Source organism: Equus asinus, chromosome 8 (assembly GCF_041296235.1).
Source record: "Equus asinus isolate D_3611 breed Donkey chromosome 8, EquAss-T2T_v2, whole genome shotgun sequence".
Taxonomy (NCBI): domain Eukaryota; kingdom Metazoa; phylum Chordata; class Mammalia; order Perissodactyla; family Equidae; genus Equus; species Equus asinus.
In genome coordinates, this window is record NC_091797.1 from 7,441,272 (window position 1) to 7,469,137 (window position 27,866).

General features: G+C 38.2%; 1 protein-coding gene across 1 annotated transcript in view; it reads left to right on the forward strand.

The window, feature by feature from the left end:
• LOC106842352 (protein eyes shut homolog) overlaps window positions 1–27,866 on the forward strand; it is a 1,064,587-nt gene that overhangs the window by 1,016,731 nt on the left and 19,990 nt on the right. The window contains exon 32 of the mRNA XM_070516721.1: window positions 330–502. Coding sequence (XP_070372822.1) covers window positions 330–502 — 173 coding nt within the window. The remainder of the gene's footprint in view (window positions 1–329; window positions 503–27,866) is intronic.

The following is a 27,866-nucleotide window of genomic DNA, read 5'->3' on the forward strand; positions in this document are numbered from 1 at the left end:
TTGAGGTCAGGAGGCAGCAACTCCGTTCACAGCCTTTCCCCTCGGAGGTGGTGTGGAGTGGGGAGAGGGACTTACAGTGCTGTTTTGTCCAAAGAAATGATTCCCATAATATTCTCTTTCAATTTCCACATGCTGAGCCTTTTTAAATCCTAGATTGCAGTCCAGTAACCCCAGAAACAGTTACTCACTCTTTCCTTGGACAGTTTGGATCTTGGTAGTTTGAGTCACAATTAGCTTTGATATCTTGAAACCCTAGTCAAAATTGCCAAGTTACACCAGTGTATATAGATCTCTGTTCAACTCATTCTGTCTTCTTTCTCAACCTACAGCTGTGACTGTCCCAGTGGGTGGAAGGGAGCGTTCTGCACGGAGATGGTTTCCACCTGTGACCCTGAACATGACCCTCCACACAACTGTAGCAAAGGAGCCACTTGTGTTCCATTGCCTCATGGATACACCTGTCGCTGTCCTCTGGGAACCACTGGAATCTACTGTGAACGAGGTGGGGCAGAATTTCAACTCATGCCGTCCACAAATTTAACTAAGTTAATTTCCTTTGGGAAAAGTAAAATGAAATACATATAAAAATAAGAGTCTACTCTCTTTTCTCCCCAGTATATTTCACATTATATTTCACAGATAAGATAGTACTCAAAGTTCAATAGTATAAAAACACAGCTTTATTTTTTGGAATTGCTTTAATTTATTAACTCTAAACCCCCTGTCTGTTTAGCCTAGATGTTCTAGATGTTTTGTGCTAAATGAAGTCCAATCAAGACTGCATCATAACCTCAGGTTCATAAGGTTCATAACTCAAGTCCAGAACAAGTGTCCATCTTTGAGTTTCTTCCTTCTGTATCTTTCACTTGACTTGGAACTCACAAGGCAGGTACGTCAGCTCCTGTGCAAGAGAAGAGAAGTTTGAGGGGAGAAACAGCCCCAAATCCAGTGGGAACAGTAAGGAGCTGTCAATGTTCCAGGTCTCATCTGCTTTACTGCTCTTCCCTGCACTTCAAGATTGATAATGTCCTTACCACTGGGCGGTCTCCTGAACACTCCGCACATGGGCTGTAGGGTACTTCTAGATCTGAGCAATCTCCACTTTACAAAAGATCTTCTGGATTTCCTCCACATCACAAACACACTGTAGGGTGGGAGAGGGTAGGTGGAGCAAGGAAGTCTTGTTCCTTCCGTCCTAAATAGAGATAGATCAAAGTCGTCTGTCTACTGTCCTCCTTGCGGCCAGACAGCACAAACTCATTTTCACAGACTGCCACGCCGCAGACACTGGCAGGAGAAGGCGTGTGGTTCTCTACTGCCATCATCCCCAAATTGCAGGCAAGAACTCCACGCTGCATTTCATGCTTTCATCTCCTCCATGATGTCCCTGACCACCTTCCCCACCCCAGCCCTCTTCTCATAGGCAAGATGGATGGGAGGGTTAGTGGAATGCAGCCACCTTTAAATCTCCTCAGTTGCACCAGAACCCTCTGCTAAAGCTCTAAGAACTCCAAGGGCAAGAAAACACCACAAAACACAAGGTCTAACTGGGGACACTGGAAATGGGGGCTATGGGGAAAACCAGGAAAGCATATGCTGTTTGAGGTCTCAAGTCATACATCTTCCGTAAGTAAGTTCTTCATATTTCATGTTGTCAGATTTGGTGTAGGCCTATGTATCACAGCAAAATCGTCATCAAAGAAGACCTCTGTAACGCCATGCTCGGAGCCGAGAACGTTCAATTGTGTAACAGGCCTGGTCGGGTTACTGTGAGGCTAGTGGAATGAATGGCCGGAGTGGACCTGCCCGGCCAGTCCCTTAGAAGCCAGTGGCACAACCCGAATGAGTCTTGCTCCTGCTTCAATTTGCTGCCACCTGGTGGCCATGGTCCTCTTCAGCTTAAACACAATAGAGATGATTCTGGATCCTGGGGCTGGTCGTTGAGTTCCAGCATGGCAGCGAATTCAGCAAACTCACAGTTAAGGAATCTGAGGGATTAAGCCAGAGAAATAAGGGGACATGGGAATCCACCTGCCATCTCCTGGCTTCCTGGGACTGGATGATCTACTATTTCTCTATCCCACCTCACCCTCCACCTGGAAGATAAAGCTTTAGCCTCTAGTTCTTCTGTTTAAGAACAGAGGCCGGGGTAGGAGTACCGGAGTCAATCACCACTGTGTTATATATACCTGTGCATAATTTGGGGGTTTTATTGTAATATCACATTCATAAAGTGTGGTAAGAACAAATTCAGTCTCTCTCAGATCACCTTATCAAATATATTAATGCAAACATTTTTTATCTTATATTCTTTGAGATTCCGTGTGTATTTAACTCTCCTCCCAAAGGCAAAAGCGTTGATAAATGGAAGACATTCAAGGATTAGAATACTGGTGATTTAGTGAAAGAAATTTTTAATTATGTCATAAGGTGTGACTATGAAATAATGAGATGGAGTTTTGTGTCTGGCTTGTGGAAATCAATCTCTTTCATAAAGACATTAGAGCCAGACCTTGATCTTAAAAAATGGCAGTTCTTAGTTCCTGGAATATGCCACACTCTTTTCCTCTGCCTAAAACACTTTCCTCTTCCCCTCCACACCCAGCTAACACTGATTTATCCTCCAGATTTCAGCTCAGACCTTGCTTCTTTAGGGAAGCCTTCCCTGATTCTCTCTCGTAGAACTGAGGGCAGTAACCATGCCTGGTTTTGTTCATGGCTATTGAATCTCTAGCGCCCATCATATAGCACAGAGAAAAATATATCTGTTATACATTTCAACTTAAAAGTTCTGAAATAGGGGCTGGCCCAGTGGTGCAGCAGTTAAGTTCGCACATTCTGCTTTTCTGCGGCCCGGGGTTTGCCGGTCCAGATGCCTGGTGCGGACATGGCACCGCTTGGCAAGCCATGCTATGGCAGGCGTCCCACATATAAAGTGGAGGAAGATGGGCACGGATGTTAGCTCAGAGCCAGTCTTCCTCAGCAAAAAGAGGAGGATTGGCAGTAGATGTTAGCTCAGGGCTAATCTTCCTCAAAAAAAAAAAGTTCTGAAATAATAAAAACCAACTGTGATAGTTTTCAAGAAACAGTTCTTGACTTCACTGAACAGCAAAGTACTCAAAACTTTACCAAGACGGTGCACTTCTATTATTCCCAAAGAAATAGCTATTAGAAACTGTAAGAAATAGCTGGACAAGTTAACATAAGTCTAGTGAATGTAACAATAGGACAAGCCAGGTTTTTGACTCTTAAAGGCTCAAATGATGAAAGCCTAGGAGATTAACTCGAAGCTTCTTTGGCTGTGTGCATGTATGTATATAAATAGATATTGGTATGTACACAAATAGATATTATAGAGAGTTGACAGGTAGGTAGGTAGATAGATAGGTAGACAGATAGATAGATATAGATAGAGAGATAGAAAGATGGATAATAGATAGATGGAGAAATAGTGACAGAAATGAAATTAATTCATAGAGTCTAAAAAGTTTGGTAAAAGGTGCCAGAAAAATTGTGTCACTCTCAGAATTCTGAACACAAAGTTGACCACACATATATCCTGCTATGCTATAAAATAAGAGTTTTGTTCCTTTAAAAAAAAGTTATAGAAAATTATATCATAAATGCAGTTGTTTCAATGGGAAAAATTGTTATGTGGGGGATGAGACTATAGAGTTTTAGATTTTGAGCTGAAAGTTATTTTTCTATAGTAATTTCTATAGCAAAGTTGATTTTAATAACTATAAACTATTTGTGGTGAAATAAAAATAATGAAGAGACAGTTTGATCAGAAATGGCAAAAGCTGAAGTCTACAGAAGGTCTGTTTTCTTTATCTCCATTGACCCATTGACTGGGCAATTTTCCAACATAGTAGCTACAGTACTAAAATTTAATTTATAAAACAAAACACAGAACAGATAGCAATCAGGCCCCTGAGACCAGGCAGTAGTACACTCCTGCATCTTGTCAATGGATGCATTTTTCTTATTCCCATAGAGTTTGCTCCCAATTGCATCATAACCAGTAGCCATCTGTGACAGTCAGTCATAATTTCTACCCAGTTGACCAAGTTATTGGCACCTAAAATGTAGAAGAAATGCCTAGAGTTCAGTTCACCTTTACTGTGGTTATAAACTGGTATATAAATTACCAAGAAATCCAGTACCAGCATCGTTACACTTACAAATCCCTAACTAATACATGTTCTCTCCCGTTCTGCCTCTTCCACTTCCTCATTTCAAGAAACCCAAAGTCTTGGAAAGGAAACAGTTTGACCATACATGGAACCCCTGACTTACAGCTTTCACACCTACCAAGTTTTATGACCACCTTTATTGTAAATAAGCCCCACCGACAATAAGAATCAAAACATCTTTATAATCTCTGAATGACAAGATACCAAAATGCAACTGATTGGCAAATCTGATGAAGCTGTGGGGGTAGGATGGTGAAAGTGTGCCATTTGCCTCAAAATATTGCCTAGCATTAGTATTCTTTGTTTTTTTTCTCCTCTCCTTGGAGCAATGCTTGGCAGTATGAATTACTTGCTAATTCGTTAACACTGTTTGCTAGTTCCAGACCAAGTGTTGGAATACAGTCTTAATAAGACAGACGAGTGCTCTGCCTCCATAGAAATTACATCCTAATAGGATAAGGCAAGCAAATTACATGTACACCAATCAATGAAGACAAATACAATTGAGTTAATGCCATAAAGGAAATAAATAGAAAGAGGGCATGGAAAGTCATTGGAAAAGTGTATTTTAGGTGGGATGGTCAGGAAAGGCCTCCAAGTGACATCTGAGCTGACATCTAGCAAGAACTAGCCATGTGTGAAAGCACGAGGGGCAAGGCCTTAGGCAGAGGCTAAACCTAGAAACAGCAAAATAATATTCCATGTTTGAGGGATGGAGAGGCAGCCAGTTTCCCCAGCATAGGAGATGGCATCCTAAGGTCAACTTGGCAAGGCAAGCAGAAGCCAGATTATGTACACTCTTGGAAAACGTGGTAAAGAATGTTAATTTCATGCTGAGAAAACAGGAATCCCCTTAAGATTGTAAGCATGAGCCTAAGAAGTCGAAAACTGGAGTTTGAGTCCTGCTGGTTCTAGTAACCAGCAGTTCAGTTTCTGCTGTGTCATTAACTCTCTGAACCTCGATTTCATCATCTGTAAAATGGTAACATGAAGTGTGCCAGCTGCTCTCCATTTGTCCCGCCATCCCCCATTCCGTTCTCACTATCCTTCTCTGCTCTGTACTCTAGAGGTCGCCTGAAATGGATTGTATCCATGGGCAGTCTTTCCCTCTGCTTATGGTTGAGTTTGGCCAAAGGAAGTCACCAGCAGGAGATCAGAGGACAGGAGGAGAGTGAGACAGGGTACTTATTCCCCTAGATTGCTCACCACTAGGTTGCCAAAACTTGCCTTTACCTAAGGACACAGCTTCTGTCAGGAGGTCCTCCCCTTCTTCAACTTCAAGCCTAGGAGTGGAAACAATTCCCCATGGAGAACAACCCCAAGGTAACACTCTATCTCCCGTTATTTCCTTAAACTCTGCCCACACCTCCGTAAATGATCCTTTTAGTCTGTTGTTTTAAATTGCCCTGGATAAGTATGCCATCTGTTTACTGCCAGGACCTTCACTGATGTGGCAAGCATCATTTTGCCTACCTAGCAGAATTCATATGAGGTAATGTATATAAAAGTTCCTTATTAAGTATAAAGTGCTATAAAATATAGAGTATTACTTTTATCCCCTTGTTTTCAAGATCCACAACTCAGACTAACGTTCTTAATAAAATAATTCCACTAGATTATAAAATAAATATACATTTTGGTATTGGGAGTCCCAGGGGTGCAGAATCATTGGACCTTACCAATCATCCTTAAGTCTGACAGTATCAATTTATAAGTGAGGAAACGAGTGCTCAGAGAAATGGAATGATGTACCAAAAGTCTCAGAATCAAGTCTCCTGACGCTCAATGCAATTATTAGTAGGTACTTACTAATTAGTTAATAAACATAAGCACAGTAGATCATAACAAGTTCAAAAACACTCTATTTCTAGATCTTAGGGGTCCATCAGAATAGCCATTCCTTCAGTAGATATAGCATAGGAACTAACAATATAAGAGGTAACATATTTATCAATAACTATCCATACTCCATATCATCAGAAAGCCTAACAAGGGGGCAATATAATCATTAAAAACTAAATAACTTCAAGCCAGCCCTGAAGGCCTAGTGGTTAAAGTTCAGCGCTCTCCCCACTTCAGCGGCATGGGTTCGTTTCCCAGTCTTGGAACCACACCACCTGTCTGTCAGTTGCCGTGCTGTGGCAGTGGCTCACGTGGAAGAACTAGAGGATTTACAACTAGGATAGACAACCATGCAGTGGGGGGTCTTTGTGGGGGTGGGGGAAGAGGAAGGTTGGCAACAGATGTTATCTCAGGGTGAGTCATTCCCTGCAAATAAAAAAAGTTTCTAAAAAAAAAGCAAATAACTTCAAAACTAAAATTTGTGTTTAAATATGGTTAGGGTTGAAAAGATCCTTAAAAATAGCCTAATCCCAACTCTTTTACCTTGAACAAAGTGAAAATCAAAACTATGAATGAGCAGGACTGAGAATTTGTCTGCCCACTGTCAATCTAGCAAGTTGCCCATTACACGGCACTGGTCATATTTCATAATCAAAATATAAAAACTAGCAGTCATATGAAATAAGTAGGAACTTTCACAGTCTATGGCATGCAAAACTGGTTAATAAAATGTCCAGTGTTTTAAAAAGTTTTAAGTGTTTTAAAGTGTGTCTACGTATCTCAGAAGAGAGTGGCCTGGGGAGCTGTTCTATCCCAGCGTTATAATTTACGTGGCGAGATCTGATTTCATCTGTCCCTTACTCTTAAGATCTCTAACTAATGGGAAAAGGGATCTTTCAAGTCCCTTAAAACATCCCCCAATAGCTACAGAAAGAAAAATCCATCTAGAGACAAGAGAAGGAGAAATCCTGACTGGCATATTTTCTTTTCACTCCAGCCCCACCCCAAACTCCTTGGAATTCTGCTGAGCTTTGGGGATGTGCAAACCCCATCGCAGACCCCTTTAATCCAGTGACTTTAAGGGGCACAGGAGCCAAAAGTGATTCAAAATATCTGAGGCCAGTTCCAGAAATGCAGGAATCCACAGTGGTCACATTGTCTGACCCAGGAACCAGCTCACATGTGTGGTTTTTAAACACCCTAGGGCCCTAAACCAACTCTAAAAATTGAACTGGAGATGAAGGAGGGCTGTCAGCAAACAGTAGCATCTGGGTTGGATATTTCACAAAGACTACTGATCTTAATTTAAAAAGAAATCCTAACAGGCTAAGCTAAGGTAGAATATTTTGCAGTCCAGGTTAGTCATTAAAATATTGTAGAAAGATTCTGGCTTACAAATAATTTGCGAGATAGACAATATGTCCAGTTTCTTTTCTCATACACTCAGATCTTGCTCATTTGCTCTTTTCTTCTGTGTTATAGCTCTCCCCTATTAGAATTTATGATTTACACCTACATATATAACCTTTCCTGAATCATAAAATCTCTTCTCTCAATTTATTTTTCCCCACATTGTTGGTAAATTGCTTTTTTTCTTAGAATAGTTTTAATACTACTAAATTCTAGCTATTGTGTTATCCCTGACATTTAGCTAAATGAGATTCCATAATATGTGTGTTTTTAATTTTTAGCCTAGCAAATATTGAAAATGTTTTCATTTTTCTTACATTCTTTGCTCCCGTGGTGTAATTTGCCTTCTACTCGTTTCTCATTCTCTGAGGTAAAGAAACCCACGCACATGCTGGCATTTTGAATGAAACAGGAAAATGTTCAAGCTACTTAGACAATCACTTGATGCCGAGGACAGTTTATGGTCCACCCAGCCCTAGTTTTCGTTGAAATTAATTCAAGCTAATGGAGAAGTTCAATTCTTCAAGCCCTCCTGACACCTAGGATGCTTTCCTGCCCAGTCTTTGGTTTTCCTAATAGTAGAGAAATGAGGCCATAGCATGATAGGTGGCAATTTCAGGACTCATTACTGTTTACCTGTTTTCAGATGCTGCTCATTTTCAGGTGCATTCAGCCATGTGGGAATACAGCGGGTAAAGCACAAGCTTTCCTCGTAGAAAAACAATGAATGTTAGTCTTTATTTCCCCACTTTCAATCCCATCATGATAATTAACAAGGATGTGGTTATATGTGGACTAGATTCTCTAATACTTATAAAAAGTGAAAAATAGCTAGGCACTAGTCATGATTCCAAGAACACACATTTTAATTCTTTAGTCTTCTTTCTGTGCTCTTCACCACCACCTGCTAAATCATAAGCGGAACAGTGAGAAAGTGAATTATATGTAATGATCTTAAGGTTTAGAGGAACATCAAGCTTTTTGCACGTCTAGAGGAACAGATGTCGCAGGTGAGTCTTAGCAGAAAGAAGAAGACACACCTGCCATTTCCTAACCTTGGACTCTGCACAAGTAACTTCCTGAACATCAGGATTCTTATGTGTGAAAAGGGATATTTAAAAATCTCTGTTTCAGAGGAATTTTTGGCCAAAGTCCGGGGAGAGTCCATTCTCTAAGTCCTAAATTAATGATCACTTCTTTTTATAAGGGAGTGAGTGAAAGGTTAAAAACTCAAAACGACAGACATCTAGGAGAGGTTTTTCTTCAACAAAGTCCTTTCTATTTTCCCTTCAAGTTAACAGTAAGTAATAAATTAAAAACACTCATGGTAGATTTTGAGCTCTCTCCTGCTAAAGTTTCCTCCCTTGAAATGTTTTACAGGTTGAGCTACTAATACCCTGCCCCCCATCTTGGGAACATAGACCAAAACAAAAACCATGTTTGCTTGCGGCCATTTTCTGCGGACAGGGCTGGGTTGCTACTGCCCCTGAGGCAGGTCTGTCCACCTTCTTTTAATCGGAGATAACTGATGATGTTGACATCCAACACAAACTTTCTTTTCTAATTGGGGAACTGAGATAAAGGCTCCTTCTAATTTCTAAGAGAAATATTAAAAAGTAACAAACAAACTAAAATTCTCATGACCACAGTGGAAGATATAAAGATTGCAAAATATCTCATTATTTCATTTCCTTCTTTTGTTAAAATCTGTATTATTTATCTTAAAAACAGTAAAGCAAGCCTTCTTATGCACTGCTTTTTTAGTGACCAAGGACAATCACAAGGCTGAGAAAGCCCTATGGTCTGAGAGGCAAAATTGTCTATGAGTCTCCTTGACACATCGTGAAGGTGACGATGAGGAGCCAGTGACAGAAGGAGGCCAGCTCAGTACCTAGCACAGAACAAGCACTTTACAAAAAGCCCCTCCCACAGAGGAAGGAAAAAGTGTTGATTACACCTGTGTGAAATGCAGGCCGGGGCCACAGAGATATTTTGACCATTTTCATTTTTAACATACAGATTAGTTTTAAATAGGCTCTTTTTTAAAAAAAGTTTATTGAGGTCATAATAGTTTATAACATTGCGAAATTTCAGTTGTACATTATTGTCAGTCACCGTATAAATGTGCCCCTTTAAGCTTATGCCCACCCCCTAACCCTCTTCCCCTCTGGTAACCACTAATCTGTTTTCTTTGTCCATGTGTTAGTTTATCTTCCACATTATGAGTGAAATCATATACTGTTTGTCTTTCTCTGTCTGGCCTATTTCGCTGAACATAATACCATCAAGGTCCATCCATGTTGTTGCGAATGGGATGATTTCATGGTTGAGTAGTATTCATTGTACATATATATACACCACATCTTCTTTATCCATTCATCAGTCGATGGGCACTTGGGTTGCTTCCATGGCTTGGCTATTGTGAATAATGCTGCAGTGAACATAGGGGTGCGTAAGTCTCTTTGAATTGTTGATTTCAAGTTCTTTGGATAAATACCCAGTAGTGGGATAGCTGTGTCATAAGGTATTTCTATTTTTAATTTTTTGAGAAATCTGCATACTGTTTTCCATAGTGGCTGCACCAGTTTGCATTCCCACCAGCAGTTTATTAGGATTCCCTTTTCTCCACAACCTCTCCAACATTTGCTATTTTTCATCTTGGTGATTATAGCCATTCTAATAGGTGTAAGGTCATGTCTTAGTTTAATTTTGATTTGCATTTCCCTGATGATTAGTGATGTTGAACATCTTTTCATGTGACTATTGGCCATCTGTATAACTTCTTTGGGAAAATGTCTGTTCATATTGTCTGCCCATTTTTTGATTGGGTTGTTTGTTTTTTTGTTGTTGAGTTATATGAGTTCTTTATATATTTTGGAGATTAACCCATTGTCAGATATATAATTTACAAATGTTTTCTCCCAGGTGATAGGTTATCTTTTCATTTTGTTCCTGGTTTCCTTTGCCTTGCAGAAGCGCTTTAGTCTCTTGAAGTCCCACTTGTTTATTTTTTCTTTTGTTTCCCTTGGCCGAGTAGACGTGGTATTTGAAAAGATCCTTCTAAGACCAATGTCACAGAGTGTGCTGCCTATATTTTCTTCTAGGATTTCTATGGTTTCAGGTCTTACCTTGAAGTCTTTGACCCATTTTTAGTTAATTTTTGTGTATGGTGAAAGATAATGATCTACTTTCATTCTTTTGCATGTGGCTGTTCAGTTTTCCCAACACCATTTGTTGAAGAGACTTTCTTTTCTCCATTCTATGGTCTTGGCTCCTTTGTCAAAGATTAGCTGTCCATAGATGTGTGGTTTTATTTCTGGGCTTTCAATCTGTTCCATTGATCTACATGTCCATTTTTGAACTAATACCATGCTGTTTTGATTATTATAGCTTTGTAGTATATTTTAAAGTCAGGGATTGTGATGTCTCCAGCTTTGTTGTTTTTTCTCAGGATTGCTTTAGCTATTCAGGGTCTTTTGTTGCCCCATATGAATTTTAGGATTCTTTGTTCTATTTCTATGAAGAATGTCATTGGGATTCTGATTGGAATTGCATTGAATCTGTAGGTTGCTTTAGGTAGTATGGACATTTTAACTATTTATTCTTCTGATCCATGTGCATGGAATCTCTTCCCATTTCTTTATGTCATCATCAATTTCTTTCTATAATGTCTTATGTTTTTCATCGTATAGGTCTTTCACTTCCTTAGTTAAATTTACTCCTGATATTTTATTATTTTTGTTGCAATTGTAAGTGGGATTGTATTCTTGAGTTCTCTTTCTGCTAGTGAGCTTATTAGAGTATAGAAATGCAACTGATTTTTGTAAGTTGATTTTGTACCCTGCAACTTTGCTGTAGTTGTTGATTATTTCTAATAGTTTTCTGATGGGTTCTTTAGGGTTTTCTCTATATAAAATCATGTCATCTGAAAATAGCAAGAGTTTCACTTCTTCATTGCCTATGTGGATTCCTGTTATTTCTTTTTCTTGCCTAACTGCTCTGGCCAAACCTCCAGTACTATGTTAAATAAGAATGGCGAGAGTGGGTACCCTTGTCTTGTTTCTGTTCTCAGAGGGATGGCTTTCAGTTTTTCCCCATCGAGTATGATGTTGGCTGTGGGTTTGTCATGTATGACCTTTATCACGTTGAGGTAATTTCCTTCTATCCCCATTTTATTGAGACTTTTTGTCAAAGATGGATTTTGGATCCTGTCAAATGCTTTCTCTGCGTCTATTGAGATGATCATGAAGTTTTTATTCCTCATTTTGTTAATGTGGTGTATCACATTGAATGATTTGCAAATGTTGAACCATCCCTGCATCTCTGGTATAAATCCCACTTGATCATGGTATATGATCCTTTTCACGTATTGCTGTATTCACTTCGCCAATATTTTGTTGAGGATTTTTGCACCTATGTTCATCAGCAATATTGGCCTATAATTCTCCTTCCCTGGAGAAGTTGTCCTTCTCTGGCTTTGGGATCAGGGTGATGTTGGCCTTGTAAAATGTGTTAGGGAGTGTTCTATCTCCTTCAATTCTTTGGAATAGTTTGAGAAGGATAGGTATTAAATCTTCTTTGAATGTTTGGTAGAATTCTCCATAGAAGCTATCTGGTCCTGGACTTTTATTTTTGGGGGAGGTTTTTGATTACTGTTCAATCTCTTGTAATTGGTCTATTCAGATTCTCTGTTTCTTTTTTATGTAGTTTTGAAAGGTTGTATGAGTCTAGATTGTCCAATTTGTTGGCATATAGTTTTTCGTTGTATTCTCTTATAATCCTTTGTATGTCTCTGGTATCCATTGTAATTTTTCCTCTTTCATTTCTAATTTTATTTATTTGAGCCTTCTCTCTTTTTTTTCTTAGTGAGTCTGGCTAAGGGCTTTTCAATTTTGTCAGTATCTTCTCAAAGAAACAGTTCTTTATTTCATTGATTCTTTCTACTGGTTTTTTTTTTTGTTTCAATTGCATCAATTTCTGCTCTAATTTTTATTATTTCCCTCCTGCTGACTTCAGGTTTTGTTTGTTCTTCTTTTTCTAATTCTGTTAAGTGTAGTTTAAGATCGGTTATTTGAGATTTTTCCTGTTTGCTAAGGTGGGCCTGTATTGCTATGAATTTCCCTCTTAGGACCACTTTTGCTGCATCTCATATGAGTTGGTATGGTGCATTTTCACTTTCATTTGTCTCCAGATATTTTTTGATTTCTCTTAATTTCTTCAATGATCCATTGGTTGTTCAGTAGTATGTTGTTTAGTCTCCACATATTTGTGACTTTCTCAGGCTATTTTCTTGTAGTTAATTTCTAGTTTCATAGTATTATGGTCAGAAAAGATGCTTGATATGATTTCAATCTTCTTAAATTTATGGAGGCTTGCCTTGTTTCCCAGTATATGGTCTATCCTTGAGAATGTTCCATGTGCACTTGAGAAGAATGTGTATTCTGCAGTTTTTGGATGGAGAGTGCGATATATATATATATATATATATATATATACACACACACACACACACATATATAAAGTCTAAATGTTCTAGTTTTTCATAAATCCACTATTACCTTCTTGACTTTCTGTCTGGATGAGCTATCCATTAATGTAAGTGGGGTGTTATGGTCCCCTCATATTATTGTGTTGTTGTTAATATCTCCTTTTAGGTTTTTCAATAGTTGCTTTATGTACTTTGGTGCTCCTGTGTTGGGTACATAGCTGTTTATAAGTGTTATGTCTTCTTGGTGGAGTGTCCCTTTTATCATTATATACTACCCCTCTTTGTCTCGCTTTACCTGTTTTATCTTGAATTCTAAGTCATCTAAGTATGTCAACACCTGCTTTTTTTGTTTGCCATTAGCTTGGAGTATCATCTTTCATCCCTTCACTCTGAGACTGTGTTTGTCTTTAGAGATGAGATGTGTTTCCTGGAGGCAGCATATTGTTGGGTCTTGTTTTTTAATCCACCCCACCACTCTGTGTCTTTTGATTCAAGAATTCAAACCATTTATATTTAGAGTGATTATTGATATATGAGGGCTTAATGCTGCCATTTTATCTCTCGTTTTCTAGTTGTTTTGTGTTTCCCTTGTTTCTCATCCCATGTATTTCAGAATACCATTTCAGTTTGGTAGTTGCCTATGATGGTTTTCTTGATTATCTCTTTATCATTTGTGTCTCTGTTCTGATTATTTGTTTAGTGGTTACCATGAGGTTTATATTAAAAAAACCTCATAGATGAGATAGTCCATTTTCTGACAGTCTCTTATTTTCTCAGTCTAAGCCAATTCCGTCCCTTTCCTCTTCCCCTTGTAAATTATTGTTCTCACAATTTATTCTCTCTTGTTTTGTGAGTTTGTGGTTAAAATGACAAGATTTTAGTTATTTTTTATGCTTTCCTTCTCTTTATCTTTAATGTTATACTTAAGTGTTTGCTAACCTGTTCTGATAGATTGCTGCAATTTTCTAATTTTGTCTGCCTATTTATCTCCTTGCTCAAGGCTTTGTAAACATTTTCTCTATTTTTCAGGTATGAGGGCCTTCTTGATCATTTCTTGTAGGGGTTCTTGTGATGATGAACTCCCTTAGCTTTTGTTTATCTGGGAAAGTTTTTATTGCTCCATCATATCTGAAGGATATTTTCACTGGATAAGCATTCTTGGCTGAAAGGTTTTGTCTTTCAGTATTTTGAATATATCATTCCACTCTCTCCTAGCCTGTAAGGTTTCTACTGAGAAATCTGCTGAAAGCCTTATAGGGGTTCCTTTGTAAGTTATTTTCTTCTGCCTTGCTGCCCTTAATATTTTTTCTTTGTTGTTGACTTTTGTCAGTTTTACTACTATACGCCTTGGAGAATGTCTTCGATATAATTAGGAGTTCTCTTAGTTTCTTTTACTTATATTTCCAGCTCCTTCCCCAGGTTTAGGACGTTCTCAGCTGTTATCTCTTTGAACAAGCTCTCTGCTCCATTCTCCCCCTCTTTCTCCCTCTTGAATACCTATAAACTTTATGTTGCATTCCCTAATTGAGACAGATACTTCTCAGAGACTTTATTCATTTTTTTTTAGGTTTAGTTCTCGCTCCTCCATCTGAAGCATTTCTATGTTTCTTTCCTCCATATTGCTATTTCTATCCTCCATAATATGAGCTCTGTTATTCAGGGAGTCCAGATTTTTCTTTATCTCATCCATTGTGTTATTCATCTCCAACATTTCTGATTGGTTTTTCTTTATAGTTTCAATCACTTTTGTGAAGAATTCGCTTTGTTCATTAATTTTGTTCCTGATTTCATTCAACTGTCTTATCAGAATTTTCTTGTGACTCATTGAGTTTTTTTATGGTAGCTATTTTGAATTCTCTGTCATTTAAAGTGTAAATTTCTGTGCCTTCAGGATTGATTTCTGGGTGCTTGTCATTTTCCTTCTGGTCTGGAGTATTAATATATTTCATCATACTGTTTGATGGTGTGGATTTGTGCCTTTGTGTAGTGCTAGCATCTGGTCACAGATTCCACCTGCTGCTTCTGGGGGTGGGGGGTGGTCAGGAGCTGTGTATTCTGAGCCCACCATGATCTCTGGCATCTGTGCCTGTCCTTTGGAGTCTATGCTGATAGGTCCCGTCTGCAATTACCAGCTCACTCGCTGACAGCTGCTGCTTTTCTAATGTATATGCAGGTGCTCTCGCTGACCAGATGAGCTGGAGCACCAGGCAGGGGGAGGGGTGTTTTCCTTCAAGTGCATGATCCCAGGGGCATTCTCACTTGGCCCTCGCTATCTGCTCTCCTGGGGTGCTGGCTTGATGATGACACCCCTGCAATAGCTTATCCTCCTCTGTGTGGAGCTTTCCCACAAGCTGTGAGGAAACTTGGAGAGTGAAGGTGTTCCTGCAGAGATCCGACCCTCCTCCCCTTTTCATAGAGCCACACACAGTCCCACGCCCTGAGTGGCTGCTGGGGAGGGAGAGGAGATACCCTTACTTCCTTCCACTTCCTCCCAGGGGGTCCAGCACCTCCATCTTCAGACATGTGGCTGTGTGGGTCTCTCAGATGTCTTCCATGTTGTGTGAACGTCCTCTGTTGGATGAATATCCTTTTTGTTGTATCTTAGTGGGGTGGGTCTAAGGGAAGAGCTCACTCTGCCATGATGCTGATGGCATGTCCCTTAAATAGATTCTTAAGTTAAAATATTTTAAACCTCCTATTTTAAAAATACAATAGTTTTTATTATATAAAAGATGTAAAGTAATTTTGAACTATTATAATTAATGTAGTAGACATAAACTTTTAAAAATGACCAAATAAAATGTTTTTTTCCAAAAAAAGTACTCATTCTCTATAGAATTATAGCAGATTATTAAATTTTAAAACGTATTTATTGAGACACCACCCAGGCAGTATGGGCAGATCCAAAGTTCTATGAAATAGGGTGCCTCCTTTCAAAGAGCTGACAATTTCAGTGAAGACCAGGCAGAGGTCTGTGAAAATTAAATAGAAGTATATAATTTAAATAACAGTTCAGGGAAAAGAAGAAGAAATATCCCAAGGTATTGAATGCTTTAATAGCTAGACATATGACACAATAAAGCATTACTTCCGTGGCACCTGATTAGGTATTAGAAAGCTATGGAATTAAATTAGGTATCAAATAATGGGTGAGATTTAGATAGACTCCTACAGGATGGTGAGGTAGTTTTCCTAAGAGAACCATGTCAGCAAGGCATGGGGACATATGGAAGGATGCACTTACAAATGTGAGTAAACCTCTTCATATGAAATGGAAATTTATGCCAGGTAAGGTCTAAATTATTAAAATACCTCTGAGAACAGAAGAGAAGAGACCAGCGTAAGGAACACCAGATAAAAACTCATCAGCACTTGCTTGCTGAGCTGGAGGGTATGCCTCTCACAAACTGTGCTCACTTAACAATTGTGAAGTGGATGATGATTATTCAGAGTTTAAAACCTGGAGGACACATGCGTAATCAATGTAATCTCCCAGGCCTTCTGTAAATAAGCCTTTCAAATGCCTGAAACAGCCACAAATCTTCCTACACAAGTTATCTGACTCAGTGGCTGACTATTATTTATGATAATAAATAATGTAAATAGCATGAGAGCTCACAGTAAAAGGCACATATATTTGAAAAGTAGCCAAGATAGTGGTAGGAAGATAAAATATGTCTTCCTCCCAAGGAAATAAAAGAAAGAGAAGGGAAGAGAAAGGGAAGGATGGGAAGGGAAGGACAAACAAGACAAAACAAGGCTGGTCTAAAACATGGCATGCAACCGAATGTAAAATTAACTTTGGGTTTCCTGGAAGTCAAAGTAAAACATAAAATACAACAGGTGCTCCTCAGTTATTGCCTAATAAGAGAAAGCATATCAGTCACCAAATCAAGGACAGAGAGCCGTGTCCTGTCACTGAATTCTAATAAAATGTAGTCAGCAAGCTCCAATTTAAAAAAAAAAAAATGAAATTAAACAGCATAATATACATTATGTTTGATGACAATTTTCTAGAAAATGAAGAGACATTATGTATATGGCCATTTCTTATGTTGACACACAGTTAAGCCTCAGAGTGTAATATTAAACCATAGTTCTGTACAGATAATTATGTCAAAGCTAAATGAATAGATTTCTAATCATCTGGCATGTGTAGAGGAGAAAGAACTATTTCTCTACCCTCCAGGTTCTTCTGGCTAATCTAAGAATTAAATTGACATGAGACAGAATAACAGGAGAAAACCAAACAAAGTTTAACAACATGTATACATGGGAGAAACCCGAGAAAACTAAGTAACTCACCAAAATGGCAGAAGCCACCATCTTAAATACTATCTTTAGTTAAAAACAATGGAGGATGTTGGGGGCAGTGGTTTGGGACTTCAAAGGGGAGGAAGGCAATTAAATGGAGATGGAAAAGCAAAGTTTTAGTGAACAAACATTTGCTGGGCCATCTATAGACAATGGGATCTGAGAGAGAAGTTTGATAAAAATGGGCCTAGCAAGGTTCCTCCCAGTCCACCACACCCAGAGTTATCTATGGTGATAGCTCTTTCCTGGGACAGGCCTTCTATTTAAATTCTTTTAGGCAGTTAGGGGAAAGGTCAACATTTCTTTCTGAGCCTTTTGTTCTTAAAAATAATCAAGCCAGGGACAAACATTTTGGGGTGGCAAATTCTGACCCCCCATACATGTTACTGAAGTAATAGTCAGTTGTCTTGAGAAATAATTATTTAACATTTTCATTGACCATTAGTCTTGGACATTAATTATATCAGCCAAGTTTTTGATAGTCAAAGCACAGCAATAAATTAAAAGTGAAGATCCCTGTAGAAGTCCAGGTATCCTGATTATTAATTGAAAGGATCATTACATGCTTTATTTTTCATATTTATAGGTGACAAAGTTGATGTTTTATTATGAAAACGTTTAACTTGACATCTGTTCAAACCCCCAAATTCTATTTCAAAAAAGATGAAGTAGAATGCCTCATCCTGGAAGATTTTGATAGCAGGACTCACCAGATGTCTCTAACTATCATAAAACAATCATGTGATTTTATAGAATACTTAATTTTTAAGCAAAACTCCATCTTGATGGGTCTCCAAAGATCATTTAGAACAAAATAGCCACCCAAATAACTAAATGAGCTAAACAATTAAATAGAGTTGTTCTGCATTATCCATCTGGGTGCTAAATAAAGTCTGCCTAAAGGGATGATTTTTCCAATAATTGATACGTAACTGTTCCTTCTGTTAGCAATTAGCCAACAGGTTCAATTGCTCGTACACACCACTCTCAGTAGACTCTGATAATCACCCACCAAAGAGAAAGGAAGTTTAGGTCCCACTTTTGTTATAATAACAATGTGTATACTTAGTTAATCTAAAATTTGTCAAACTGCTTAAGTTCAAATGGAGAGGTAAAGTCTTAAGACTTCGTATAGTTAAAGACGGAAAAAACTTATTTTCTATCCATTAGACTCTTACTGTGATAAAGCTTTTAAAGAAGAATTTACAAGCCAAGAAGCTACAGTGAAATCATGCACTTATCCATAGACCTAAAGGCAAATAATAGATTAATGCTACAAAAAGTTGTAAATTGTTCATAGCTCTTTTTATTTACTAACTGAATACAAGATAGCTATGGTAGAGTAGAAGAGCTGTGGATAAGTCAAAATTGTTTGTTTTAAACATAATGGAATTGAGAGCATAAAACGGGAGCCCTAAATCTGTAATTTGCTGAGAACAGAACAGATATGTGACAGTGAGGAATATCAATTGAACCTCATAGGCTTACAGTTTGTGGAGATTGAGAACTACGTATTTATTGAATAGACTATGCTTTGAGTCCATCATGAGAAACAATGCTCTGGGAATTAATCCATTTTGGAAACCTTGAGGTCCACCACTGAGAACAGGAACATTTGGTAGCTAGTGACCTTCAAGGGGACTGGAAAGCCATAATTATACAATGGAATATTATATAACAGAAAAAAAATCAGCCAACACCTTGACCAAGGTGATCAAAATTAATTTCACCAACAAGAGATAGCTAGATATCATGTGATATCCTGAGAAGAACACATCATCATCTATGACTGAAATTAGTCCAGAAGGCATAACCTGGGGCTGGCCTAGTGGAGTAGTGGTTAAGTTCACACACTCCACTTTGGCTGCCTAGAGTTCACAAGTTTGGCTCCCAGGCATAGAGCTACACACCATTCTTCAAGCCATGCTGTGGCAGCGTCCCACATACAAAATAGAGGAAGACTGGCATAGATGTTAGCTCAGCAACAGTACTCCTCAAGCAAAGAAGAGGAAGATTGGCAACAGATGTCAGCTCAGAGCCAACCTTCCTCACCACCCCCCAAAAAAAGAATGCATAACCTGAGTCTAATTATGAGGAAATATCAGTCAAACTCAAAATCATGAACATTCTTTTCAAAAAACAAAGGGAAGAAAATATTCTTCCAAAATGTCAGAGTCATAAAAGACAAAGGCTGTGGAAAGGCTCTAGGTTAAAAGACATTAAAGAGACAGGACAACTCAATACAACATCTCAGTTTAGATGAGATATCATCCTCTAGGGGAAAACATTATAAAGGACATTATTGGATCAACTGAAAAAATTGGGAGGATATTATTAGATTAGACCAAAGTATAGTGTTAGTATTCAATTTATTAAAGGAGATAATTGCACTGTGGTTGTACATATAAGAGAACATCTCTAAGTTGTTAGGTACAAAAAGCCATGATGTATCTAGCCTCAAATGACTGACAGAAAATATCATACAGGTAGATAGCTAGTTAGAGCTAGATAAAGCTTCATAAAGGGGTATCATATGAACAAAAGGTGTATCTGGGTACAATATTCTTTGTACTAGTTTTATTTTTTCTATTTTCTATAAATTTAAAATTATTTCTAAATAAAAGGGTAAAAATAAACTTTAAAAAGAATATATGCAATAATTTGATTAAACTAGTAATTCTATTCTCCTAGATTGGTTTATTGCCTTGCCAATAAATGCATTTATGCCCACAGATTCTCTGTGAATAACCTTTAAAGAATTTTAGGATATTTTCTCCCAAAGGAAGAAAAGAATGTGCAAAATTGAAGATCCTCCATCATAGCTGTCACTGCCATATAGCTCATTGGTTTGTTGTTTTTAATGTTCTTATCCATTTTGTAAACAAAAATAAGATAGCTTGTCTTCAGAATATTGACACTAAATGCATTCTTCATTTTCATCTTGCTGTGTTTTAGTTTAGCAAAGACTATTTGTACTTTTGAATATGAAATGTTTCTTAACATTCTTATTAGTTTAGCCTTGCAAAAAAATCTTCTGTAATTCACTAGGCCCCAGGTTGACATGTGACATAACTAAGTGGTGTAGGCATTAAGCAGATTCACACAAACCACCACCATTCCTCTCACTACTGGATTCTACCATGTCTCAGAGAGGCACACCCACCTGTAGGAGAGAGAACCCTCTCACATTGACAGAACTCCCAGCCCAGCCAATGGCTCGCTTATTTCAAGAAACACTTGCTGTATGAAATTTCTCTATATGACTATACGATTAGGGAAATCATTGGTGTCACTGTACAGGACTCTCCCTCTGATAAATTCAGACATTAGAACTACCATTCTGAGAAAGACATTCCTAGAGATACATTTTGTAAACATAACTTCACCTGAACACAAAGAAGCGTATTAAAACAAAAAGACTACATGTATTACGTGAAAGTTAAGACTATTCTTTTTTCCTGCTGGTCTTTGTAACCTCCCTATATTAACCACGCTGGGCTAGGTTGGGATGTGGTAACAAACAATCCCAAGATCTTGGTGGCTTAACAAACAAAAACATACTTCTTGCTCACGCTGTGTGCCAGCAAGGAGCCTCTGCTCAGACTAGTTACTCAGGACCCAGGTGGATGGAAGCTCTTTCCTGATGCTTCTACCATCCCTGAGTCTAAGAAAGAGCAATGCAGCAAATGCAGCACTGGTTCTGGCCCAGGAGTGATGCGCAACACTTCTGCTCACCTTTCACTGTACAGAGCAAATCACAAGGTCCCCTCTAACCTCAGAAGGGACAGGAAAGTGCAATCCTCTCATGTGCTGAAAAGGAGAGGAAAGTTGAAATGTTAGATGAGCAGCCTTAAGCATTACCACACTCCCCCATCCCGAAAATAAAGACCAGAAGAATATCTTACAAAGGAAATAATAGGAGACTTTTTAATCCTTTAAGTACCTTTTAAACTTTTTAACCTAGATGGTTAAAAAAAATAAAACCAAGACTATATATTCTGAAATGTTTAATGATCTCTCATGGAGACTATGTCTTTTGAATTTCCTGAGTTTCAACTATGGGATCCTTAACATAAGCCATTGCAGAGTCACTCAGGGATGATCTGTTGCCAAACCACATGGAAGCACATGAAGAGACAGGAAACAAAGTAACTTGGAACAGTAGCGCTGATCCGCTGAAGACCGTGCACTACATGGCGGCCAGCTAGTGGATTAGTCCTAGATTAGATTTCCACTCAAGTGCAGCCCCAGACTTTGAGATTTCAGCAACATAGATTTTAAGGAGATCTAAGTGACCATATTCTGCAAACTTGAAGTTGACTAAAGGTACTCTTAGATGGAGCTTCCTCTTAGATTTATATAAAAATTATAGAATCAGAATATCGCTTATCACAACTCTGAATAAAGACAGAAATGTCTTCTCAAGAGAATTCTCACCAGCTTTCCTGGCAGCCATTTCCTTCCAGGGCACTAACTGTTAGATCTGTAATACAGTCAGAACAGCTGCCACAATGGTCCCTGCTCTTGATTCTGAAGCTGCAGTTACTCCATGTGACCCTTGCTACACGTTTACTTCCAAACAGAAAACGAGTCTTTCCACATAACCTCCTGCTGTGGCCTGCTGAGAGGATTTTCAGCAGCAAACTCAGGGAAGGTGCCTCCCACCTGGTCACCTGCCAGTATGTCAGGTTGCGGGCACCGTGAGGATCACCTCCACTCACAGGGCTGGGGTGGGTCAGCCTGACTTAGTCTTGGGGGGCTGGGGGCGGGGGAAGAAACAGAGTTATGGGACGTGCTAAAATGACGTTAGCATTTCATTGCAAACGACAGTTTATAAAGCCCTGTGTAATCTCACTGAATCCTGAGAACACTGAGGCGGAATCTACTATTACCTGTATTTTCTGAGTAAGGAAATGGAGCTCAGATGGGTTAAGTGACTTGTCCTGGATCACTTTCAGTCCCTGGCAGCACAGGGCAGGTTCCCGAAGGACGGTGATACTAGGCAGGGGAGAACAAGAGATGTCAGGGAGGAGCATGCTGAGTGCTGCAGGAATCTTCCAGAAAGAGTCTGTTAGTCTCTGTAAAGTCTCTGTTAGCTCAGGTCCTCTTTAATGTTTCTCAATAAAGTTTTATAAAGTTTTATACTTGTCTCCCAAAAGATCTTACATAAATTTTGTAAGAGGTCTAATTGTTTTTCATTGCAGTAACATTGGTTTATAAATATATAAATTTCAGGTGTACATCATTATATTTCGATTTCTGTGTAGATTACATCATGTTCACTACCCAACGACTAATTACAATCCGTCACCGTACACATGTGCCTAATCACCCCTTTTGTCCTCCTCCCTCCCCGCTTCCCCTCTAGTAACACCAATCCAATCTCTCTCTCTGTGTGTTTGTTTGTCATGGTTTTTATCGTCTACTAATGAGTGAGATCATATGGTATTTGACTTTCTTCCTCTGACTTATTTCATTTAGCATAATACCCTCGAGGTCTATCCATGTTGTCACAAATGGCTGGATTTCATCATTTTTTATGACTGAATAATATTCCATTGTGTATATATACCACATCTTCTTTATCTATTCATCCTGTGATGGGTACCTATGTTGCTTCCAAGTCCTGGCTGTTGTGAATAATGCTGAAATGAACATAGGTATCTTTATGCATTCATGTTTTCACATTCTTTGGATAAATACCCAGCAGTGGGATAGCTGGATCATATGGTAGATCTATTCTTAATTTTCTGAGGATACTCCACACTTCCTTCCATAGTGGCTGCACCAGTTTACACTCCCACCAGCAGTGTATGAGGGTTCCCTTCTCTCCACATCCTCTCCAACATTTGTTGTATCCTGTCTTGTTAATTATAGCCATTCTGATGAGAGTGAGGTGATATCTCATTGTAGTTTTGATTTGCATTTCCCTGATAGTTAATGATGTTGAACATCCTTTCATGTGCATGTTGGCCATCTGTATATCTTCTTTGGAGAAATATCTGTTCAGATCTTTTACCCATTTTTTAATTAGGTTGTTGGTTTTTTTGTTGTTGAGATGTATGAGTTCTTTATGTATTTTAGATACTAACCCCTTATCAGATATGGTTTATCAGAAGATGGTTTGCCAACCATCTTCTCCCAACTGTTAGGTTGTCTTTTCATTTTTTTTTTTTTTTGATGGTTTCCTTTGCTGTGCAGAAGTTTCTTAGTTGGATGTAGTCCCCTTTGTTTATTTTTTCTATTGTTTCCCTTGCCTGGTCAGACATGGTACTTGAAAATATGCTGCTAAGACCAATGTAGAAGAGCGTACTGCCAACACTTTCTTCTAGAAGTTTCATGGTTTCAGGTCTTACATTCAAGTCTTTAATCCATTTTGAGTTAATTTTTGTACATGGTTTAAGATAACAGTCTACTTTCGTTCTTTTGTATGTGGCTGTCCAGTTTTCCAAACACCCTTTATTGAAGAGACTTTCCTTTCTCCATTGCATGTTCTTGGCTCTCTTGTCAAAAATTAGCTGTCCATAAATGTGTGGGTTTATTTCTGGGCTCTCGATTCTGTCCCATTGACCTTTGTGTCCATTTTTGTGCCAAAACCATGCTGTTTTCATTACTATAGCTTTGTAGTATATTTTGAAATCAGGGAGTGTGCTATCTCCAGCTTTGTTCTTTTTTCTCAGGGTTCCTTTGGCAATTTGGGATCTTTTTTTGTTCCATATAGATCTTAGGATTCGTTGTTCCATTTCTGTGAAAAACGTTGTTGGAACTTTGATAGGGATTGCATTGAATCTGTAGATTGCTTTAGGAAGTATGGACATTTTAACTATGTTAATTCTTCCAATCCAAGAGCACGGAGTATCTTCCATCTCTTTGTGTCTTCGATTTCTTTCAACAATGTTTACAGTTTTCAGTGTACAGATCGTTTGCCTCTTTGGTTAAGTTTATTCCTAGGTATTTTATTCCTTTTGTTGCAGTTATGAATGGGATTGTATTCTTAATTTTTCTTTCTGCTACTTCATTGTTAGTGTGTAGAAACCCAACTGATTTTTGTAAGTTGATTTTGCATCCTGCTGCTTTACCATATTCATTTATTATTTCTAAAAGTTTTTTGGCGGATTCCTTAGGGTTTTCTACATATAAAAATCATCTCGGGGCTGGCCCCGTGGATGAGTGGTTAAGTTCGCGCGCTCCGCTGCAGGCGGCCCAGTGTTTCGTTGGTTCGAATCCTGGGCGCCGACATGGCACTGTTCATCAGACCACGCTGAGGCAGCGTCCCACATGCCACAACTAGAAGGACCCACAACGAAGAATATACAACTATGTACGGGGGGCTTTGGGGAGAAAAAGGAAAAAAAAATAAAATAAAATCTTTAAAAAAAAAAAATCATCTCATCTGCAAGTAGTGACAGTTTCACTTCTTCCTTTCCAATTTGGATCCCTTTTACCTCTTTTTCTTGCCTGATTGCTCTGGCTAGGACTTCCAATACTATGTTAAATAAGAGTGGTGAAACTGGACATCCTTGTTTGGTTCCTGTTCTTAGAGGGATAGCTTTCAGTTTTTCTCATTGAGAATGATATTAGCTTTGAGTTTGTCATATATGGCCTTATTATGTTGAGGTAATTTCCTTCTATACCCATCTTATTCAGAGTTTTTATCATAAATGGATGCTGTATCTTGCCAAATGCTTTCTCTGCATATATTGAGATGATCATGTGACTTTTATTCTTCATTTTGTTAATGTGGCGTAACACATTGATTGATTTGCAGATGTTGAACCATGCCTGCATCCCTGGAATAAAGCCCACTTGATCATAGTGTATGATCTTTTTAGTGTATTGTTGTATTTGATTTGCTAGTATTTTGTTGAGGACTTTTGCATCGATGTTCATCAGTGAATTAGCCTGTAATTTTCTTTTTTTGTGTTGTCCTTGTCTGATTTTGGTATCAGGGTAATGTTGGCTTCATAGAATGAGTTAGGAAGCCTCCCCTCCTCTTCAAATTTTTGGAAGAGAGTGAGAAGGATAGGTATTAAATCTTCTTTGAATGTTTGGAAGAATTCACCAGGAAAGCCATCTGGTCCTGGACTTCTATTTTTGGGAGGTTTTTGATTATGATTTCAATCTCCTTACTGGTGATTGGTCTATTCAAATTCTCTATTTCTTCTTGATTCAGTTTTGGATGGTTGCACGATTCTAAGATTTATCCATTTCTTCTAGGTTACCCAATTCATTTGCATATAGCTTTTTGTAATAGTCTCTTATAATCTTTTGTATTTCTGAGGTGTCCATTGTAATTTCTAGAGAGGTATACGTTTTTAATTATGTTTTCTCACTGATATACAGAAAGACAATTAGTATATTTATATTGAGTTTATATACAGTCACCTAGTTTTAAATCTTTATTTTGATATTTTATCTGAAGATTCATTTTTTCCTATAAATAATCATTTCCTCTAAGAATAATGACAATTTTGTTTCTTGCTTTCCAATCTTTATACATGTTATTTATTTTTCTTGCCTTATGACAGTGACTACAGTCCTACGTAATTCTGTACAGAAGTGATCATTGTGGGCACACATCTTGTTCTTTGTTTAAAGAGAATGTTTTCTGTGGGTTTTTGTGTGTGTGTGTGTGAGGAAGATTTGCCCTGAGCTAACATCCATTGCCAATTTTCCTCTTTTTTTGCTTAGGAAAAACTAGCCCTGGGCTAACATCTGTGCCAATCTTCCTCTATTCTGTATGTGGGACGCTGCCACAGCATGGCTGATGAGTGGAGTAGGTCTGCACCTGGTATCCAAACCCATGAACCCAAGGCCGCTGAAGCAGAATGTGCCAAACCTAACCACTCGGCCATGGGGCTAGCCCCAAGAACATGTTTAACACTTTAGTATTAATTATAATTATTTGCTATTGGTATTTGGTAAACTCTCTTTATTAGGAAACAAAATTCTATTTCTAATTTGCTAAGAGTTTTCATCATTAACGGATGTTGAATTTTATCAACTGAGATAAGCATATGATTTTTCTCCTTTAATATGCTAAATTATGTTGATTGATTTTCTAATGATAAACTGAACTTGCAACCCTGAGATAAACTCAAGTTGATCATGATATGTTATCTTAATTTTACACATGGAGTTGTATTCTGCCTGATGGGATTCTGTTTAGAATTTTAACATCTATGTGTGCAAGTGAGATTACTCTATAGTTTTCTTTTCCCACACTGTCTTTCACAGGGTTTTACATCAAGCTTATGCTATTCTCAAAAAACGAATTGAATCTCTTTCTATATATGTGGAAGAGTTTGTATAAGACGAGAATTAGTTTTCTTTAAATAATTGGTAGAACTTGCTAATATAATTATCTTGGCTTTGTGTGTCTTTGTGGGAGAATTTTGATAACTGATTAGTTGCTTTAATTCTTATAGGTATACTCATGGGGTTATTTATTTCTTCTCAATTCAGTTTTGGCTATATTTCTTTAGGAATTCACTGATTTCTCTTAAATATTCAAATTTATTGCTATAAAGTTGTCCACTTGTATCTCTCATTATCTTTTTAATATCTGCAGCATCTGTAATTAAATCCCTATTTCATTTATGATATAATTTATTTGTTCCTTGAAGAGTTGAACACTGAAGCTTGGGTTTAGCAGGTTTGGCAAAAACCTTAAAGGCAAAACCTGGTTTTATCATTGTACTTATTTATTTAGCTTCTTATTTCTTTTTTCACTTTTTTTTCTTTTGCCTCTGAGTATTCTTTCTTGCCAGATTTTCAATTTATTTTAAAAGATGTTAAAAATAATTCATCCCACATTTTTAGTTGTTTTCATGGTGGGGATGTAGTTAACTGTGTTACCTAGTCTACTATACCGCTGGAAACTAATGTCAACTACTAGATTTATGTTACAGAAACTCTCCTGACAGGTGTGCACATTAACAACTATAAAAGAGAGTTGAGAATGCTGTGATAGGACACTGCAAATGGGAACACAAACATTTTTGTCTCCAGATTTGAGAGGCCACTACTGCTGGAGCCTGGTCAGTGGTTGTGATGGTGGCACAGGAACACTGATCAAGGAAAAGCTCCTTCCATAGTAGGACATTTAGTGCACCAGTCTGTAACCCACTCACCCCCCCCGACACACACACACACACACACCCCACTAGAACAACAAGACAAAGGGAAAAATGGTGGTCCTTTCTCCTTTTTAAAATTATACTTGGTATAAAAAAATTATATGTATGCCTAGTACCATGTGACCTCAAAGACAGCTCAACTGATGAATTAAAAATTAAAGTATGCTTGAAATTGAACAAGATATAGAGTATGCATATAAGAAAAAAATTATAATGAAAAAGAAAAGCTGCTGAAACATATTCATAATCCAGATATTTTCATATGTTACTCTGCGGTGTTTGCTACTTGAGAGCACTTAACCCCTTTCAAAAACCTAAAATGAGAAGATGATGATGCAGTGACAAAGGGTGCTGCCTCCTGAAGCCTGCAAATCTGTTCACACCACCTCCCCCACTCCTGCCACCTCAAACTGCAACCCAGTGGTTTCCACCACCTCCGGAAACCCTCCCGTGGGGCTTCACTCATCGCTGCTGGAG